At 38.8% G+C, this 17,895-nt stretch overlaps 1 protein-coding gene across 2 annotated transcripts in view; it reads right to left on the bottom strand.

Annotated features, from left to right (window-relative positions):
* LOC131936712 (cytoplasmic aconitate hydratase) overlaps positions 1 to 17,895 on the bottom strand; it is a 46,795-nt gene that overhangs the window by 17,063 nt on the left and 11,837 nt on the right. Inside the window, exons 6-14 of one of the 2 annotated variants that reach the window (XM_059293757.1) lie at positions 17,695 to 17,868; positions 14,654 to 14,723; positions 11,153 to 11,336; positions 7,811 to 7,950; positions 5,927 to 6,098; positions 4,283 to 4,383; positions 3,408 to 3,536; positions 2,889 to 3,036; positions 735 to 870 (exon numbers count right to left, since the gene is read on the bottom strand). In XM_059293757.1, coding sequence (XP_059149740.1) covers positions 735 to 870; positions 2,889 to 3,036; positions 3,408 to 3,536; positions 4,283 to 4,383; positions 5,927 to 6,098; positions 7,811 to 7,950; positions 11,153 to 11,336; positions 14,654 to 14,723; positions 17,695 to 17,868 — 1,254 coding nt within the window. The remainder of the gene's footprint in view (positions 1 to 734; positions 871 to 2,888; positions 3,037 to 3,407; positions 3,537 to 4,282; positions 4,384 to 5,926; positions 6,099 to 7,810; positions 7,951 to 11,152; positions 11,337 to 14,653; positions 14,724 to 17,694; positions 17,869 to 17,895) is intronic. The other variant, XM_059293758.1, reaches the window with a different exon arrangement.

Below are 17,895 nucleotides of genomic sequence, written 5' to 3'. Positions count from 1 at the left end.
TAAGCTACAGCCATAGCCAACAATATTAAACCTAAAGAGAAATTAAGCTACAGCCATAGCCAACAATATTAAACCTAAAGAGAAATTAAGCTACAGCCATAGCCAACAATATTAAACCTAAAGAGAAATTAAGCTACAGCCATAGCCAACAATATTAAACCTAAAGAGAAATTAAGCTACAGCCATAGCCAACAATATTAAACCTAAAGAGAAATTAAGCTACAGCCATAGCCAACAATATTAAACCTAAAGAGAAATTAAGCTACAGCCATAGCCAACAATATTAAACCTAAAGAGAAATTAAGCTACAGCCATAGCCAACAATATTAAACCTAAAGAGAAATTAAGCTACAGCCATAGCCAACAATATTAAACCTAAAGAGAAATTAAGCTATAGCCATAGCCAACAATATTAAACCTAAAGAGAAATTAAGCTACAGCCATAGCCAACAATATTAAACCTAAAGAGAAATTAAGCTACAGCCATAGCCAACAATATTAAACCTAAAGAGAAATTAAGCTACAGCCATAGCCAACAATATTAAACCTAAAGAGAAATTAAGCTACAGCCATAGCCAACAATATTAAACCTAAAGAGAAATTAAGCTACAGCCATAGCCAACAATATTAAACCTAAAGAGAAATTAAGCTACAGCCATAGCCAACAATATTAAACCTTAAGAGAAATGTAGCTAATTGAATTGATATGTAAGTATCTTGTGGGTTGTACTGACCCTAGTTTTTCGAGGTATGGAGTGACGCCACTTTCCCGCAGGTAGTAAGTAACAACTCCACTGCCAGGTGACAAAGATGTTTTGATGTATGGTGACACTGACAGTCCAGCCTCAACAGCTTTCTTAGCAACCAGACCTGGGGGGAAGGACCATAGCTAGTAGGATTTATATAGACTGGACTCAATCTTGTATAGATGTTACTTGACTCAATCTTGTATAGATGTTAGTGGACTCAATCTTGTATAGATGTTACTGGACTCAATCTTGTATAGATGTTACTGGACTCAAGTAATCTTGTATAGATGTTACTTGACTCAAGTAATCTTGTATAAATGTTACTTGACTCAATCTTGTATAGATGTTACTGGACTCAAGTAATCTTGTATAGATGTTACTTGACTCAATCTTGTATAGATGTTACTTGACTCAATCTTGTATAGATGTTAGTGGACTCAATCTTGTATAGATGTTACTGGACTCAATCTTGTATAGATGTTACTGGACTCAAGTAATCTTGTATAGATGTTACTTGACTCAATCTTGTATAGATGTTACTTGACTCAATCTTGTATAGATGTTAGTGGACTCAATCTTGTATAGATGTTACTTGACTCAATCTTGTATAGATGTTAGTGGACTCAATCTTGTATAGATGTTACTGGACTCAATCTTGTATAGATGTTACTTGACTCAATCTTGTATAGATGTTACTGGACTCAATCTTGTATAGATGTTACTGGACTCAAGTAATCTTGTATAGATGTTACTGGACTCAAGTAATCTTGTATAGATGTTACTTGACTGAAGTTATCTTGTATAAATGTTACTTGACTGAAGTAATCTTGTATAGATGTTACTTGACTGAAGTAATCTTGTATAGATGTTACTGGACTCAAGTAATTTTGTATAGATGTTACTTGACTGAAGTAATCTTATATAGATGTTACTTGACTGAAGTAATCTTGTATAGATGTTACTGCACTCAAGTAATCTTGTATAGATGTTACTGCACTCAAGTAATCTTGTAGAGATGTTACTTGACTGAAGTAATCTTGTATAGATGTTACTTGACTCAAGTAATCTTATATAGATGTTACTTGACTCAAGTAATCTCATATAGATGTTACTTGACTCAAGTAATCTTGTATAGATGTTACTGCACTCAAGTAATCTTTAAAAGATGTTACTGCACTCAAGTAATCTTGCATAGATGTTACTTGACTCAAGTAATCTTGTATAGATGTTACTTGACTGAAGTAATCTTGTATAGATGTTACTTGACTCAAGTAATCTTGTATAGATGTTACTTGACTGAAGTAATCTTGTATAGATGTTACTTGACTCAAGTAATCTTATATAGATGTTACTTGACTGAAGTAATCTTGTATAGATGTTACTTGACTGAAGTAATTTTGTATAGATGTTACTTGACTGAAGTAATCTTGTATAGATGTTACTGGACTCAAGTAATCTTGTATAGATGTTACTTGACTCAAGTAATCTTGTATAGATGTTACTTGACTCAAGTAATCTTGTATAGATGTTACTTGACTCAATCTTGTATAGATGTTACTACACTCAAGTAATCTTGTATAGATGTTACTTGACTCAAGTAATCTTATAAAGATATTTCTGGACTGAAGTAATCTTATATAGATGTTACTGCACTCAAGTAATCTAAACTGAAGTAATGTTGTTAAAGGTCCCTAACAAAAACAGAAAGGCCTACTTGTACTCATGCTACAGACATCACCTGATTCAAATGTTTCCAGGCCTTTACTAAACTATAGCAATGTTGTTATTTGCCCCTAACATGACTCAAGAGATAGATTACCTGCCCCTAACATGACTGAAGAAATAAATTACCTGCCCCTAACATGACTGAAGAAATAAATTACCTGCCCTTAACATGACTGAAGAAATAAATTACCTGCCCCTAACACGACTCAAGAGATAGATTACCTGCCCCTAACATGACTCAAGAGATAGATTACCTGCCCCTAACATGACTCAAGAGATAGATTACCTGCCCCTAACATGACTCAAGAGATAGATTACCTGCCCCTAACATGACTCAAGAGATAGATTACCTGCCCCTAACATGACTCAAGAGATAGATTACCTGCCCCTAAGATGACTCAAGAGATAGATTACCTGCCCCTAACATGACTGAAGGATTGCTGGTGTTGGTACAACTGGTGATAGCAGCAATGACAACACTTCCATGCTTGAGACTGTACTCCACATCCTCATAGACAAATGGAACGCTGGTCTTAACTTTGTCTGCAGCTATGGCAAAACCCTAAAACATTAATTATGACCATTATTAACTGGCTACATCATTCAACTAGAAGAATTTGTCTACTGAACTTAAGAGTGTCTCTATATATAATGTGTCTACTGAAGTTAAGAGTGTCTCTACATATAATGTGTCTACTGAAGTTAAGAGTGTCTCTATATATAATGTGTCTACTGAAGTTAAGAGTGTTTCTACATATAATGTGTCTACTGAAGTTAAGAGTGTCTCTACATATAATGTGTCTACTGAAGTTAAGAGTGTCTCTATATATAATGTGTCTACTGAACTTAAGAGTGTCTCTACATATAATGTGTCTCTATGATTATTTAAATGTTTCCATTGAAAAATGGTTGTATCTAACATGAATGACATACCTTGAAGCCAACTTTGTTGGTCAAGCAGGTGTTAAAGTCTGACTTCATGTCAGTCACTGGCACTTTGTCATGAGGACGTTTGGGCCCGGAGCAACAAGGAACAACAGTGGACAAGTCCAGTTCAACAACCTAGAAAACACACTTCTTTTAGACTATATTTGTATAAAACCTTTTTTATAAGCTCAAAAAGTGACTGCTGGAAGTAGAATGTTGTACTAAATGTGACTCTTGTATATAATGACAGCCTGGTAATGACAAAGCTTTGATACTGAACACATACCATCCTATAGACACTGAACACATACGATCCTATAGACCCCTTGCAAACAGGTGCCTCAATCATGTGATACTGACATGGACAGCTAGGATAGTCTACTGAGAAGGTCTGTTTGTGCTAGTCTATTGTCAAAATCTCTTCAGTTTATCTTAAATAGCAACAAAATTTTGAGAAACATGAACCAACCAGGATCCTTATATTGTTTTGGTAACTAGCTCATAGAAGTTATAGATTGCAGTATTAGTAGGCCAAAACCTGAACATATACGATCGCTGATCAGCATCATGAATTGATGGGGATGGCAACACTATTGAAGATAGTGAACCCTACTACCTGAGAGAATTGATGGGGATGGCAACACTATTGAAGATAGTGAACCCTACTACCTGAGAGAATTGATGGGGATGGCAACACTATTGAAGATAGTGAACCCTACTACCTGAGAGAATTGATGGGGATGGCAACACTATTGAAGATAGTGAACCCTACTACCTGAGAGAATTGATGGGGATGGCAACACTATTGAAGATAGTGAACCCTACTACCTGAGAGAATTGATGGGGATGGCAACACTATTGAAGATAGTGAACCCTACTACCTGAGAAAAGTGTGGATCCTCCTCAGCGTTGGTGTAGTCTCTGTATAAACTGTTGGCTTTAAGGTACTTTTCTATGACAGTTATTTTGTCTGGATCACGACCTGAAAAACAAAGCAATTCACTCACTGGCTCACCTGTACAATCACTCAATGGCTCACCTGTACAATCACTCAATGGCTCACCTGTACAATCACTCACTGGTTCACCTGTACAATCACTCACTGGCTCACCTGTACAATCACTGGCTCACCTGTACAATCACTGGCTCACCTGTACAATCACTCACTGGCTCACCTGTACAATCACTTACTGGTTCACCTGTACAATCACTTACTGGTTCACCTGAACAATCACTCACTGGCTCACCTGTACAATCACTCAATGACTCACCTGTACAATCACTCACTGGCTCACCTGTACAATCACTCAATGACTCACCTGTACAATCACTTACTGAAAAACCTGTACAATCACTTACTGGTTCACCTGAACAATCACTCACTGGCTCACCTGTACAATCACTCAATGGCTCACCTGTACAATCCCTCACTGGCTCACCTGTACAATCACTCACTGGCTCACCTGTACAATCACTCACTGGCTCACCTGTACAATCACTCAATGACTCACCTGTACAATCACTTACTGAAAAACCTGTACAATCACTTACTGGTTCACCTGAACAATCACTCACTGGCTCACCTGTACAATCACTCAATGGCTCACCTGTACAATCCCTCACTGGCTCACCTGTACAATCACTCACTGGCTCACCTGTACAATCACTCACTGGCTCACCTGTACAATCACTCAATGACTCACCTGTACAATCACTCACTGGCTCACCTGTACAATCACTCAATGGCTCACCTGTACAATCACTCACTGGTTCACCTGTACAATCACTCACTGGCTCACCTGTACAATCACTTACTGGGTCACATGTACAATCACTCACTGAAAAACCTGTACAATCACTCACTGGCTCACCTGTACAATCACTCACTGGCTCACCTGTACAATCACTCACTGGGTCACCTGTACAATCCCTCACTGGCTCACCTGTACAATCACTCACTGGCTCACCTGTACAATCACTCACTGGCTCACCTGTACAATCACTGGCTCACCTGTACAATCACTGGCTCACCTGTACAATCAGGCACTGGCTCACCTGTACAATCACTCACTGGCTCACCTGTACAATCACTCAATGGCTCACCTGTACAATCACTCACTGGTTCACCTGTACAATCACTCACTGACTCACCTGTACAATCACTTACTGGGTCACATGTACAATCACTCACTGAAAAACCTGTACAATCACTCACTGGCTCACCTGTACAATCACTCACTGGCTCACCTGTACAATCACTCACTGGATCACCTGTACAATCACTCACTGGCTCACCTGTACAATCACTCACTGGCTCACGTGTACAATCACTCACTGGCTCACCTGTACAATCACTCACTGGCTCAAATGTACAATCACTTACAGGGTCACCTGTACAATCCCTCACTGGCTCACCTGTACAATCAATCACTGGCTCACCTGTACAATCAGGCACTGGCTCACCTGTACAATCACTCACTGGCCCAATCAGCTATACACAGAAATTAGTGATAATTTTTTTGTACCTGTCTGTTTTAAGTAGTCAATTGATTTTTCATCCACTGCAAAAAAGCCAACAGTGGCTCCATATTCTGGACACATGTTGGATATGGTGGCCCTATCAGCAATGGACAAACTGGTTACTCCAGGGCCAAAAAATTCAACAAATTTGCCAACAACACCCACCTGACGTAGATGCTGAAAATAAAATATTGTGATGTTTTGTGTGGCCAGAAACTGCCCCATTACTGTGTATGTAAGACAGCAATATCTATTGTCCAGTGACTTATTCCTGCTAACTAAAGAGAGATAATCAGACACCGGTCTTATATTGTCCAGTTACTTATTCCTGCTAACTAAAGAGAGATAATCAGACACCGGTCTTATATTGTCCAGTTACTTATTCCTGCTAACTAAAGAGAGATAATCAGACACCGGTCTTATATTGTCCAGTTACTTATTCCTGCTAATTAAAGAGAGATAATCAGACACCGGTCTTATATTGTCCAGTTACTTATTCCTGCTAACTAAAGAGAGATAATCAGACACCGGTCTTATATTGTCCAGTGACTTATTCCTGCTAACTAAAGAGAGATAATCAGACACTGGTCTTATATTGTCCAGTTACTTATTCCTGCTAACTAAAGAGAGATAATTAGACACCGATCTTATATTGTCCAGTGACTTATTCCTGCTAACTAAAGAGAGATAATTAGACACCGGTCTTATATTGTCCAGTTACTTATTCCTGCTAACTAAAGAGAGATAATCAGACACCGGTCTTATATTGTCCAGTGACTTATTCCTGCTAACTAAAGAGAGATAATTAGACACCGGTCTTATATTGTGGAATAACTGAACATTTTCACTGTGGGTTCGTTTCTTTGATATTACTGTTACATAAAATAGTCGACCAAGGTAAACCACTACCAGCATAGGGTCAAATAAAAAGTCTAGAGTGTTTTCCTTTGAGACAAAAAAAAGGGGAGAGCAGCATGGGTAAAGACTGTATGTTATGGTGTAAGTGATCTATTCCTGCTAATAGAACTTGTAAGTAGTAAAAAGTAGGTTACTAGCAGTTTTTGTTTTTTCTTCAAACCAAATGTGAATATTTTTATTAAATCGGAAAAAAAAGTGAAGTTGCTTCCACTGTTGTTATTTTGAATCGTAAACAATGATAATGATAGACTACAAGATGTAGGGTAGCTTAAAAGAAAAATAAAGCCTACGTTTAATTGTAATTATTTTTAAAGAAAGAATTTTTAGCCTATTTATTTGAACCCGCAACAAGTTGCCCTAAAAGCATGCACATGTATTTATTCCCATATATATGAACAAAACAGCATTGAAAGTTTCTACAATTGTTGCATTTTTGGAAAGTTTAATGATTTTTAAATCTTGAAGCTGGGCCTAATAATAATTAGCCGCCATGTTTTTTTGTTATCAATGGGAATGCCGTTCACAACAATTGATTTAGTTCAAAAACTATGATCTCTCTCGGGCTAACGAGACTTGAATTTAAGTGAGAGAGAATGAGAACTTAAGCTGAACTTACAAGGAGTATTAAGGACACCCATACAGGCTTTAGTAAGTGATCTATTCCTGCTAATTTACCCATACGGGGTCTAGTAAGTGATCTATTGCTGCTAATTTACCCATACGGGGTCTAGTAAGTGACCTATTGCTGCTAATTTAGGACACCCATATGGGGTGTAGTAATTGACCTATTGCGGCTAATTTAGGATACCCATACGGGGTCTAGTAATTGACCTATTGCTGCTACTTTAGGCCACCCATATGGGGTGAAGTAAGTGACCAATTCCTGCTAATTTAGGACACCCATATGGGGTGAAGTAAGTGACCTATTCCTGCTAATTTAAGAGAGCTGATCTGGTGTTTGCTACCGTTACCTTGGTAATGGTGAGTACCACATCAGTGGAAGTGACCAATGGGTGGAGGCTGCCAGTTATCTTGTAGCCAACAACTTCTGGAAGGACCATAGAAATAGCCTGGCCCAACATCACTGCCTCAGCCTCAATTCCACCTACACCTATAGGTCATCAGAGAGAGACTAGTCATCACAGGTCTTCAGAGAGAGAGACTAGTCATCACAGGTCTTCAGAGAGAGACTAGTCAGCACAGGTCATCAGAGAGAGAGAGACTAGTCACCACAGGTCATCAGAGAGAGACTAGTCAGCACAGGTCATCAGAGAGAGACTAGTCATCACAGGTCATCAGAGAGAGAGACTAGTCATCACAGGTCATCAGAGAGAGACTAGTCAGCACAGGTCATCAGAGAGAGAGACTAGTCATCACAGGTCATCAGAGAGAGAGACTAGTCATCACAGGTCATCACAGAGAGACTAGTCAGAACAGGTCTTCAGAGAGACTAGTCATCACAGGTCTTCAAAGAGAGAGAGACTAGTCAGCACAGGTCTTCAGAGAGAGACTAGTCATCACAGGTCATCACAGAGAGACTAGTCAGCACAGGTCATCAGAGAGAGACTAGTCATCATAGGTCATCATAGAGAGAGACTAGTCATCACAGGTCTTCAGAGAGAGACTAGTCAGCACAGGTCATCAGAGAGAGAGACTAGTCATCACAGGTCATCAGAGAGAGAGACTAGTCATCACAGGTCATCACAGAGAGACTAGTCAGAACAGGTCTTCAGAGAGACTAGTCATCACAGGTCTTCAAAGAGAGAGAGACTAGTCAGCACAGGTCTTCAGAGAGAGACTAGTCATCACAGGTCATCACAGAGAGACTAGTCAGCACAGGTCATCAGAGAGAGACTAGTCATCATAGGTCATCATAGAGAGAGACTAGTCATCACAGGTCTTCAGAGAGAGACTAGTCAGCACAGGTCATCAGAGAGAGAGAGACTAGTCATCACAGGTCTTCAAAGAGAGAGAGACTAGTCATCACAGGTCATCAGAGAGAGAGACTAGTCAGAACAGGTCTTCAGAGAGACTAGTCATCACAGGTCTTCAGAGAGAGACTAGTCAGAACAGGTCTTCAGAGAGACTAGTCAGCACAGGTCATCACAGAGAGACTAGTCACCACAGGTCATCAGAGAGAGACTAGTCATCATAGGTCATCATAGAGAGAGACTAGTCATCACAGGTCTTCAGAGAGAGACTAGTCAGCACAGGTCATCAGAGAGAGAGAGACTAGTCACCACAGGTCTTCAAAGAGAGAGAGACTAGTCATCACAGGTCATCAGAGAGAGAGAGAGACTAGTCAGCACAGGTCATCAGAGAGAGAGACTAGTCACCACAGGTCTTCAGAGAGAGAGACTAGTCACCACAGGTCATCAGAGAGAGACTAGTCAGCACAGGTCATCAGAGAGAGAGAGACTAGTCATCACAGGTCTTCAAAGAGAGAGAGACTAGTCATCACAGGTCATCAGAGAGAGACTAGTCAGCACAGGTCATCAGAGAGAGAGACTAGTCATCACAGGTCTTCAGAGAGAGAGACTAGTCATCACAGGTCATCAGAGAGAGAGACTAGTCAGCACAGGTCATCAGAGAGAGAGACTAGTCATCACAGGTCATCAGAGAGAGAGACTAGTCATCACAGGTCATCACAGAGAGACTAGTCAGCACAGGTCTTCAGAGAGAGAGAGAGACTAGTCATCACAGGTCTTCAGAGAAAGAGAGACTAGTCATCACAGGTCATCAGAGAGAGACTAGTCATCACAGGTCTTCAGAGAGAGAGAGACTAGTCATCACAGGTCTTCAGAGAGAGACTAGTCAGCACAGGTCATCACAGAGAGACTAGTCACCACAGGTCATCAGAGCGAGAGAGAGACTAGTCATCACAGGTCTTCAGAGAAAGAGAGACTAGTCATCACAGGTCATCAGAGAGAGACTAGTCATCACAGGTCATCAGAGAGACTAGTCAGCACAGGTCATCAGAGAGAGAGACTAGTCATCACAGGTCATCAGAGAGAGAGACTAGTCACCACAGGTCATCAGAGAGAGAGAGAGACTAGTCATCACAGGTCTTCAGAGAGAGACTAGTCAGCACAGGTCATCACAGAGAGACTAGTCATCACAGGTCATCAGAGAGAGAGACTAGTCACCACAGGTCATCAGAGAGAGAGAGAGACTAGTCATCACAGGTCATCAGAGAGAGACTAGTCATCACAGGTCATCACAGAGAGACTAGTCAGCACAGGTCATCAGAGAGTGAGACTAGTCAGCAGTCATCAGAGAGAGACTAGTCATCACAGGTCATCAGAGAGACTAGTCAGCACAGGTCATCAGAGAGAGAGACTAGTCAGCACAGGTCATCAGAGAGAGAGACTAGTCATCACAGGTCATCAGAGAGAGAGACTAGTCATCACAGGTCTTCAGAGAGAGAGACTAGTCATCACAGGTCTTCAGAGAGAGAGACTAGTCATCACAGGTCTTCAGAGAGAGAGACTAGTCATCACAGGTCTTCAGAGAGAGAGACTAGTCATCACAGGTCATCAGAGAGAGAGAGACTAGTCATCACAGGTCATCAGAGAGAGAGACTAGTCATCACAGGTCATCAGAGAGAGAGAGACTAGTCATCACAGGTCTTCAGAGAGAGACTAGTCAGCACAGGTCATCAGAGAGAGATTGATGTGTAGGACCAGATGTGTAGGACCAGACATTGATGTGTAGGACCAGATGTGTAGGACCAGCTGTGTAGGACCAGATGTGTAGGACCAGATGTGTAGGACCAGATGTGTAGGACCAGATGTGTAGGACCAGATGTGTAGGACCAGATGTATAGGACCAGACATAGATGTGTAGGACCAGATGTGTAGGACCAGATGTGTAGGACCAGATGTGTAGGACCAGACATAGATGTGTAGGACCAGATGTGTAGGACCAGATGTGTAGGACCAGATGTGTAGGACCAGATGTGTAGGACCAGATGTATAGGACCAGACATAGATGTGTAGGACCAGATGTGTAGGACCAGATGTGTAGGACCAGATGTGTAGGACCAGATGTGTAGGACCAGATGTGTAGGACCAGATGTGTAGGACCAGATGTGTAGGACCAGATGTGTAGGACCAGATGTGTAGGACCAGATGTGTAGGACCAGATGTGTAGGACCAGATGTGTAGGACCAGATTGTAGGACCAGATGTGTAGGACCAGATGTGTAGGACCAGATGTGTAGGACCAGACATGGATGTGTAGGACCAGATGTGTAGGACCAGATGTGTAGGACCAGACATGGATGTGTAGTACCAGATACTGATGTGCACTTACCCCAGCCCAGGACACCAAGCCCATTGATCATTGTAGTATGTGAATCTGTGCCCACTAGGCTGTCAGGGTACAAAAGCTGACCATCACTGAAAACAACGCGAGCCAAATACTCCAGGTTGACTTGATGAACAATGCCAGAACCAGGTGGGACAATCAACATATTTTTTAATGCTTGAGCTCCCCACTAAACAAAAAGAAAACATATTTTTTAATGCTTGAGCTCCCCACTAAACAAAAAGAAAACATATTTTTTAATGCTTGAGCTCCCCACTAAACAAAAAGAAAACATATTTTTTAATGCTTGAGCTCCCCACTAAACAAAAAGAAAACATATTTTTTAAGGCTTCAGCTCCCCACTAAACAAAAAGAAAACAGATTTTTTAATGCTTGAGCTCCCCACTAAACAAAAAGAAAACATATTTTTTAATGCTTGAGCTCCCCACTAAACAAAAAGAAAACATATTTTTTAATGCTTGAGCTCCCCACTAAACAAAAAGAAAACATATTTTTTAATGCTTGAGCTCCCCACTAAACAAAAAGAAAACATATTTTTTAATGCTTGAGCTCCCCACTAAACAAAAAGAAAACAGATTTTTTAATGCTTGAGCTCCCCACTAAACAAAAAGAAAACATATTTTTTAATGCTTGAGCTCCCCACTAAACAAAAAGAAAACATATTTTTTAATGCTTGAGCTCCCCACTAAACAAAAAGAAAACATATTTTTTAATGCTTGAGCTCCCCACTAAACAAAAAGAAAACAGATTTTTTAATGCTTGAGCTCCCCACTAAACAAAAAGAAAACATATTTTTTAAGGCTTGAGCTCCCCACTAAACAAAAAGAAAACATATTTTTTAATGCTTGAGCTCCCCACTAAACAAAAAGAAATTATATTTTTTAATGCTTGAGCTCCCCACTAAACAAAAAGAAAACATATTTTTTAATGCTTGAGCTCCCCACTAAACAAAAAGAAAACATATTTTTTAAGGCTTGAGCTCCCCACTAAACAAAAAGGAAACAGATTTTTTAATGCTTGAGCTCCCCACTAAACAAAAAGAAAACATATTTTTTAATGCTTGAGCTCCCCACTAAACAAAAAGAAAACAGATTTTTTAATGCTTGAGCTCCCCACTAAACAAAAAGAAAACATATTTTTTAATGCTTGAGCTCCCCACTAAACAAAAAGAAAACAGATTTTTTAAGGCTTGAGCTCCCCACTAAACAAAAAGAAAACAGATTTTTTAATGCTTGAGCTCCCCACTAAACAAAAAGAAAACAGATTTTTTAATGCTTGAGCTCCCCACTAAACAAAAAGAAAACAGATTTTTTAAGGCTTGAGCTCCCCACTAAACAAAAAGAAAACAGATTTTTTAATGCTTGAGCTCCCCACTAAACAAAAAGAAAACAGATTTTTTAAGGCTTGAGCTCCCCACTAAACAAAAAGAAAACAGATTTTTTAATGCTTGAGCTCCCCACTAAACAAAAAGAAAACAGATTTTTAAATTTCTTGTAATTTAGCTTTTATTTTATTTAAAGTAAAGTTCCCTTTCAAACACGTCTATGGGGCAAGTGAAGTAGAGTTCACTTGTTTCTGTGAACTCGGCATATGAAGAGATAGTGTGGTCAGCACTATGCCCAGCTGCCTTTACTTTCCCTAACGTGAGTTAGGTACCCATCAGAGTTGGGTGGACTCACAGACGATCTACTGACTTGAACCTAGATTCGAACTCCAGACGTACGGGTTAGCAGTCCAGCTCTCTACCGCTAGACCACTCCGCCCCAGTTTATTTTATTTAGCTTGCTCAATATATTGTTGTGTGGCTCTAAATCTTAATTTGACCCACTTCCCATATTCTGATTGAGTTGAAATTTGGCACAGTGGCAGATCTTGGATGACATAAATATTTTAAATTATTTAATCTCATTTTAAAAAATTACTAATTTCAATAATAAAAGGGGAAACCATAAATAAGAAAAAAAACTAGTGATCAGAAGACCATTGAGGGTGAACTCTGTTCAGCTCACAGACAGCTGATTTCATAGACCATGAGGTAATTAGGGGCAGGTAACTCTATGTTAGAGATCACAAGCTACTAAAAATAAAAAGGAGCAAACATACCTCACATAAAAGACAGAAATTTACAGGGAAAAGGCTTTTATTATATTCACAAATTACAAAAATAAAATCACGCCTGAAAAATGTATTAAAACGTAATACATTTTTTCATTTGTGATTTTTTTTTACAGTAAAAATTAAATTTTGTTTATTGTAGCTTACTAAAACTATATGCTGATATTACTGAAGATAAGAGCCTGGGCACTTCCTTACGGAAAATCCATTCCCTTTCATAGGGAGTTCATTGGTTTACGTTGACTCTGATTCCATCCTGCTTTTCTTTTTTGGATTTGTTTCCATAGCTTTTGTCCAACCAAGAACAAACTACAAGGAAGCAGTTGTTTGATTTTGGAGATGTCTCTCCTAAACAAGTGGCTGTCCCCAGAAAACGAGCCTCATCTGCAAGAGGGTTCAAACTCAAACTTTTCGGTTTAGCAACCATGAGCTTTACCGACACAACCATGGCCAACCCCTAAGTTGTAAATAATATAAGACCTCTGTTCAATTATCATCATTGATAGTTATACCAGCACATAGTTTTAGTAAGGCTACACCAAATTAAGTTTATTTTTAACTTTTTTAGTGTTTTTTTTTTTTCATTTCTGGTTTTGTGAATATAATAAAAGCCTTATTTTTTAAAAATTATTTTAAGTTTATTAATTCTTGAGTTTCCTACTCAACAAATTCAACATATTTTTACTTTCTCGTATACGATGTACAGAGGAAGTATTGTAATGGTTCAAAAATCTAAATTGAGATTTTCACAAATCAACGTTATGCAATTTTTTCAGTATGTCTCTGTGTGTACATGTGTGTATGTATGTGTGTATGTCTGTGAACTCAATAACTTGAGTACCATTAAATCTAGGTTGATGAAATTTCAAATACAAGTATTATATTAATTGTAGTTCTGTATCAACTTTTCAGCAAGTTCCAATAACCAGAAGTGGAACTTATTCTACTTTTGGTTTTTCAAAAGCCTAAAACTTGAGTAATGTTTCAGATAGATAAACGAAATTTCACATCTAAATAAAAGATCTAGTTGTCTGTCTTCTTTCAAATTTTGAGTAGTTTCCATTAAACGGAAAGAGAAATTTACACTATTTCCGATTTCTCAAAAAAATCGCAAATGAATTTATAAAGTGCTAATATACCGCAATATTGTACACATATTGTTTGCCATTCACTTGGTGTGCTATTCTTTTTTCTATGAGATTCTATTCTATTTTAAAAAGTTTAAGTAATTAAAAATGGATTAAAAATCAAGTCTTACTAGACATGGCATTTATTATTATTATTTTTATAATCATTATATATGCAAGGATTTATTGTTTCTGAAGAAAAATGTCTAGGATATTTTAATTGTAATGAAAACTATAAGCATACCTTACAAAACAAAAACCTTTCTTTATTCCTCTCAAATTCTAACTCCTGATTCTGCTCCAGAGCATCAGCACTGAAAGAAATAAAAGATTCAGTTTTTGGAGTTTTCTAGCACCATAACACATACACCAGTCACAATGTGATTTTGTGATTTTAAAAAAGTTACTATTTTGAACAATTTTCTAATACATTGATTTCTAATTGAATTTTGGTTCAAGTGTCTCTATGGAGACAATATAAGAGCATCTAGGTTGCATAAATTTCTATACAAAATAAGTGTATATACATAAGATTGAATAATAAATTAATTAAAACATGACTAATTAAAGAAATCCAGGTTATAGACCACTAGATCATAGAGTTAGTGTTCCTTAATCAAGTCAAGATGACTGCTAATAATGGGCAGATAACTGTTGTGCATCAAGTTTTTAATGAGGAAAATTAATATAATATATGACAAGCTACTGATTGGGTTTAAAGCAAATCATTATAGTGAGTAGGGGTAGAATTTCTTAAATTTCTTACAGGCATCTTTTTGGAAGGCAGTGCCCATAACAGCCCCCCCCCCCCCCCCCCTTCCCACTGCCCTGAAGAAAGATGACTGAAAGAAATGAAGACCATCTTTGAAAGAATAAGTGCAGTATTTATAGCTGCTACACAATAGGTGTAGTATTTTGGATCTAGCAGTTTTGACATTTGTAAATTAGCTAATTATAATGAAGGAGAAAAATATTAGTAAAAGACAAATGCACTACAAATAAGAAAGTAGCTTTTGAAGTAAAATTCTATTGAAAAGATTCTTAATTCTATGAATAAACAATCTTTTTACCCTAACAGCTGAAAGTGATTTTTACTGTTTTATTATTTTGTACATGTAAAATCAAGGGGATTACAGCAGTATACTTGTTGTAATATAAAAATACTATTTACATTGATTCCTAGCAACTAAGGGGATTACCCAATCAAGGATCTATAGAACATAACTGTACTGATTCAATTTCAAGTAGCTTTGATTAATTTCTTCTAGGATGTATAGAAGATCAGTGTTAAGAGTTTAACGTTTTGAATTGTTTGCAATTTGCTAAATTAATGGACAATTGGCTGCTAATATTAGCAAAGAACCTCTTCCTATGACTTTAGACATTCCTAAACAAAGCAAGACATTTCTATAGGACTTGAGACAGGACAGAAACAACTATTGCTACCCAAGAAGTAGAAAAAGGTGGAACAAGAAAAAATCATGCTGAAATGTGTCATGTTGGAACCAATTTTCATATACAGCATTTACTTCATGTTATGATTTTAATTATAGATCACATTAACTCAAAAGATCAACAAATAATAAAGGAAAAAGAATGTTCATAAAGATGAATGTGAGTAGAAATAACTTCTTCAATCAGTGTAAACACTTGGTTACAGTGCTCATGTTTTCAACAGCTCACAAACTTATAAATGAGAAAGAAGAAAAAGTTAAAAAACACACTAGATATAACCAGTACAGACAGTTTGTGCTTATGGGACAGGGTGCAAGATCATGTTAGTGTTGAGACAGGGTGCAAGATCATGTTAGTGTTGAGACAGGGTGCAAGATCATGTTAGTGTTGAGACAGGGTGCAAGATCATGTTAGTGTTGTGTTAGGGTGCAAGATCATGTTAGTGTTGGGACAGGGTGCAAGATCATGTTAGTGTTGTGTTGGGACAGGGTGCAAGATCATGTTAGTGTTGGGACAGGGTGCAAGATCATGTTAGTGTTGTGTTAGGGTGCAAGATCATGTTAGTGTTGTGTTAGGGTGCAAGATCATGTTAGTGTTGTGTTAGGGTGCAAGATCATGTTAGTGTTGTGTTAGGGTGCAAGATCATGTTAGTGTTGTGTTAGGGTGCAAGATCATGTTAGTGTTGGGACAGGGTGCAAGATCATGTTAGTGTTGTGTTGGGACAGGGTGCAAGATCATGTTAGTGTTGTGTTGGGACAGGGTGCAAGATCATGTTAGTGTTGTGTTAGGGTGCAAGATCATGTTAGTGTTGTGTTAGGGTGCAAGATCATGTTAGTGTTGTGTTAGGGTGCAAGATCATGTTAGTGTTGTGTTAGGGTGCAAGATCATGTTAGTGTTGTGTTAGGGTGCAAGATCATGTTAGTGTTGTGTTAGGGTGCAAGATCATGTTAGTGTTGTGTTGGGACAGGGTGCAAGATCATGTTAGTGTTGTGTTAGGGTGCAAGATCATGTTAGTGTTGTGTTAGGGTGCAAGATCATGTTAGTGTTGGGACAGGGTGCAAGATCATGTTAGTGTTGTGTTGGGACAGGGTGCAAGATCATGTTAGTGTTGTGTTGGGACAGGGTGCAAGATCATGTTAGTGTTGTGTTGGGACAGGGTGCAAGATCATGTTAGTGTTGTGTTGGGACAGGGTGCAAGATCATGTTAGTGTTGTGTTAGGGTGCAAGATCATGTTAGTGTTGTGTTAGGGTGCAAGATAATGTTAGTGTTGTGTTAGTGTGCAAGATCATGTTAGTGTTGTGTTGGGACAGGGTGCAAGATCATGTTAGTGTTGTGTTGGGACAGGGTGCAAGATCATGTTAGTGTTGTGTTGGTGTGCAAGATCATGTTAGTGTTGTGTTAGGGTGCAAGATCATGTTAGTGTTGTGTTAGGGTGCAAGATCATGTTAGTGTTGTGTTGAGACAGGGTGCAAGATCATGTTAGTGTTGTGTTAGGGTGCAAGATCATGTTAGTGTTGTGTTGAGACAGGGTGCAAGATCATGTTAGTGTTGTGTTAGGGTGCAAGATCATGTTAGTGTTGTGTTAGGGTGTAAGATCATGTTAGTGTTGGGACAGGGTGCAAGATTATGTTAGTGTTGTGTTAGGGTGCAAGATCATGTTAGTGTTGGGACAGGGTGCAAGATCATGTTAGTGTTGTGTTGGCCAAGACATTTCATGCTATGACCATATTTTATATTCACATACAGCCCCAACTTTAAGTGTCGGAAACTACAGAGGATATGGTAAGTACGAGTTTGGTGGTGTACTGGAATAAATAACCCTAACTAACCCTTTGGTCTCTTGGCAATGGAATGGGCATGTTGTGTGTAAGATGGGGAACTGGCTATGTGGACAACTCAAAGGGATAGGGGGAAGTCCACGTGTGGTTGAAGAGGGCGTGGTCTGAAGGCGTGGTCCAAGTCCACCACCAGGGTTGGGTGTATGCGTAGGCTGGGCTGGAGTGCTGTGGAAGTAAGGAAGATAACTGTTG

The sequence above is a fragment of the Physella acuta genome, unplaced genomic scaffold, assembly GCF_028476545.2.
Source record: "Physella acuta isolate Inbredline_101_S28 unplaced genomic scaffold, ASM2847654v3 ptg000186l, whole genome shotgun sequence".
Taxonomy (NCBI): Eukaryota; Metazoa; Mollusca; class Gastropoda; family Physidae; genus Physella; species Physella acuta.
Note: the sequence above shows the minus strand (reverse complement) of the source record. Positions and strands in the feature narration are given on the sequence as shown.